General features: G+C 43.1%; 1 protein-coding gene across 1 annotated transcript in view; it reads left to right on the top strand.

The window, feature by feature from the left end:
- The window catches only part of LOC100956694 (N-acetyllactosaminide beta-1,6-N-acetylglucosaminyl-transferase), an 89,042-nt gene continuing 85,698 nt past the window's right edge, over positions 1 to 3,344 (top strand). The window contains exon 1 of the mRNA XM_012804255.2: positions 1 to 1,360. Coding sequence (XP_012659709.1) covers positions 436 to 1,360 — 925 coding nt within the window. The 5' untranslated portion in view covers positions 1 to 435. The remainder of the gene's footprint in view (positions 1,361 to 3,344) is intronic.

The following is a 3,344-nucleotide window of genomic DNA, read 5'->3' on the forward strand; positions in this document are numbered from 1 at the left end:
GAGCTGACATAGTTACCACCAGCCTTTGGCTGGAAGAAGCCGGGGGTGAAGTCTCAGAGCGATGACTTGCAGAATGGTCACCTCACCCACCATCGATTTCATTGTGCCGACAGGTGGACCCCATCGTGGAAGCAGAACCTCCCTGAGGCACTTTGTTTTTGTGTAGGCACAGGTGGCAGATTAGCAGGGGACAGAGCAAGTGGAAGGGAGCTGCTTCAGAAATGTGTCAGAGAAAAGCGAAAATGCAACCTAGCGGTAAATGAAGAGGGAAGGAAGAAACAGGACAAGAGCTGTCAGTTGGAAGGACGCAGAACAGCTGCTCGGAGCTGCATCTATCAAGGAGATGATTCTGAATGCTGGAGAAAAATGTAAGTTAAATCTAGCCACACTCTGATCATAACCTCAAGAGACATTTTCCTCATTTCCTGGTTTTGAATGATGGGTTCTTGGAAGCACTGTCTGTTTTGTGTGTCTCTAATTACTGCTTTGATTTTTATATTTTTTTACAACAATGAGTTAGGGGAGAATAAACGTTTTCTGAGGGCAGCTCTGTCCAATGCTTCCCTGTTAGGAGAGGCCTGTCATCAGATTTTTAAGGGGAAGGTTTTTTACCTAACAGAAAATGCATTGAAAACTACCCTCGATGAAGCTACCTGTTATGAGTACAAGGTTCAAAGTCATTATATAACAGAACCACTCTCTGAAGAAGAGGCTGCGTTTCCTTTGGCCTACGTAGTGACCATCCACAAAGACTTTAGCACTTTTGAGAGGCTCTTTAGGGCGATTTATATGCCCCAAAATATCTACTGTGTGCACCTGGATCAGAAGGCGACAGATGCATTTAAAGAGGCAGTGAAACAACTCCTGAGCTGCTTCCCCAATGCTTTTCTGGCTTCCAGGCTGGAGCCAGTGGTCTACGGTGGAATCTCCAGGCTCCAGGCAGACTTGAACTGCCTTCAAGACCTTGTCCTGGCCGAGGTTCCCTGGAAGTACGCCATCAACACCTGCGGGCAAGATTTCCCCTTGAAAACCAACAGGGAAATAGTTCAGTATCTGAAAGGATTTAAAGGGAAAAACATTACCCCAGGAGTGCTGCCCCCTGATCACGCCATCGGACGGACTAAGTATGTCCATCGGGAACTATTAAACAATAAACATTCCTATGTGCTTAAAACAACAAAATTAAAAACTACTCCTCCTCACAATATGACCATTTACTTTGGCACCGCCTATGTGGCCCTCACGAGGGAATTTGCCAACTTTGTCCTCCAAGACCAGCACGCACTCGACTTACTCTCCTGGTCCAAGGATACATACAGTCCCGATGAACACTTCTGGGTAACGCTCAATAGGATTCCTGGTATGTATGTCTCTTAACGTTTGTTTTTAATGAACAAACATTGCATGGTTAATACTGAATAAAATGCTTAGAAAACAGTAAAAAAAAGTTGATAATCAAACTTGTTCACAGTTTCAAATGTTAAATTAAAACAAAAATTTCACCATATTTCTGTTTACAGAGTAGGACACAAATCATGCCTGTTTTACAGATCAGAAAACTGAGACATAGTAATTCCAAAGAGGTGGAAACTCAACTGTGTGATTTGAGTTTGCTGATTTACCAACCTGCTTTTCTGGGCCCATAGACCGACCCCAGATGGGTGCTGTGACCTTGACACAGGGCAAAAGATTGAGGGAAACTTGGCCATACAAATGAAAAATTACACTTAATTCTCCTTTGAGTGTAGTGAGATTTAAAAGCAGGAATACATAGAATAAAGTTTGAATGGCAATATGAACATTTTAATAATATTTTTGCCCCTGTGGAAGCGCCTTTCAAAATGGGAGCAGGATAAAGCTTTTTAAATTCTTCATTTTCAAATTCTTTTCCGGAATTGAAACAAAACACACAACCAGTAAGTGAATTCACCAATTATAAACCAGGTCTCCTAAGCCTGACTGATATCCTTTTATCCTAACTTGATTTTCTTTCTTTCTTTTTTTTTTTTTTTCATTGTTGGGGATTCAGTGAGGGTACAAAGAACGAGGTTACAGTGATTGCATTTGTTAGATAAAGACCCTCTTATAATTGGGTCCCACCCCCAAAAGGTGTGCCATACACCACACTGTGACCCCCCACCTCTCCCTCCTTCCTTCTCTCTGCTCTCCCCATCCCCCACTTCCCCACTTTCCACCATGTACTTAATTGTCCTCATACCAGAATTGAGTACTTAGGTCTCAGTTGTTAACTAAATTAACTCCACCGCTCCTTCAGTCCAAATTCCAAATGATCTGAATAACCTCAGGTTGTTTCCAGGGCACCAACTCAGTTTTGCTGGTTGATTTCAAAATTCAGCTTTGCTGCTTGAAAATCAAAATTTAGGCTCACAGTTCAAAGAGAAAAATAACTGGAATCAATATGAGAATAAAATTCATGGTCTCTTTAGATTGCTAGGTCAAAATGAGAGACATCTTATGATCACCTAGAGCTCCTAAAAATATCTAGGGCTCGGCCCACTTCCCAGAGAGGCTCCCTCCCTGGAGTGGACCTAGCCAGTGGTATCTGTACAGCCTCCAGGCGACTCTCAGGTCTGGCAGGGTGTGAACCATTGCAGATGCTTGTTTCAGATGTTGGTATGTGAAGCTTTGTAGACTTAGAATTATGTGTAAGTCTGTGATTTTTTTCAGAACTGCAAGGGGGCATGTAATGGTAAAAAGAAATCAGGGCCCGAGAAAGTCAGGTAAGGGAGGCTATTTAAATAGAATTCTGGTGTCCAGAGTAAGCAAAGGGAAAGCCCCACTGTCCTCTCCCGTGTCACTCACAGCATGACAGACTCTTCCCTCTGGCCACCATACTGTATAGGGAAATATTGACAAATTGGCAAAGCAGGTTTCCAGGAGAGCAGCCAAGCAGGTTAAAAGACCAAACTCTACTTTTTATTTTTTTTAAATATGAAAGAACTAAGACAAACAAAAAGGATATTTGATCTGAGAAAGACTCAAAGAAGGATCACTGTTTTCACCTACTCAAAAGTTGTGCTTGGGTGGTACCTGTGGCTCAAAGGAGGAGGGGGCCAGCCCCGTATACTGGAGGTGGAGGGTTCAAACCTAGCACTGGGCAAAAAAAAAAAAAAAAAGTTTTGCTCATGAAAGAGAAATGAGATCAATTATGTGTTTTGGAAGAAGAATCTAGGGCCAGCAGGTGGGAGATTAGAAGCCGGGGAGCTGGGAAGAGAATGGATAGCTTCTTCAATGGTGAGCAAACCCAAGGCAAGCAGGGCCAGAGGAAATACCTGAGGTGAAACCTCAAGGGTTGGACAGAAGTCTCTGAGTCTCTTCCCACC

The sequence above is a fragment of the Otolemur garnettii genome, unplaced genomic scaffold, assembly GCF_000181295.1.
Source record: "Otolemur garnettii isolate 467f Iridium unplaced genomic scaffold, OtoGar3 scaffold00026, whole genome shotgun sequence".
Taxonomy (NCBI): domain Eukaryota; kingdom Metazoa; phylum Chordata; class Mammalia; order Primates; family Galagidae; genus Otolemur; species Otolemur garnettii.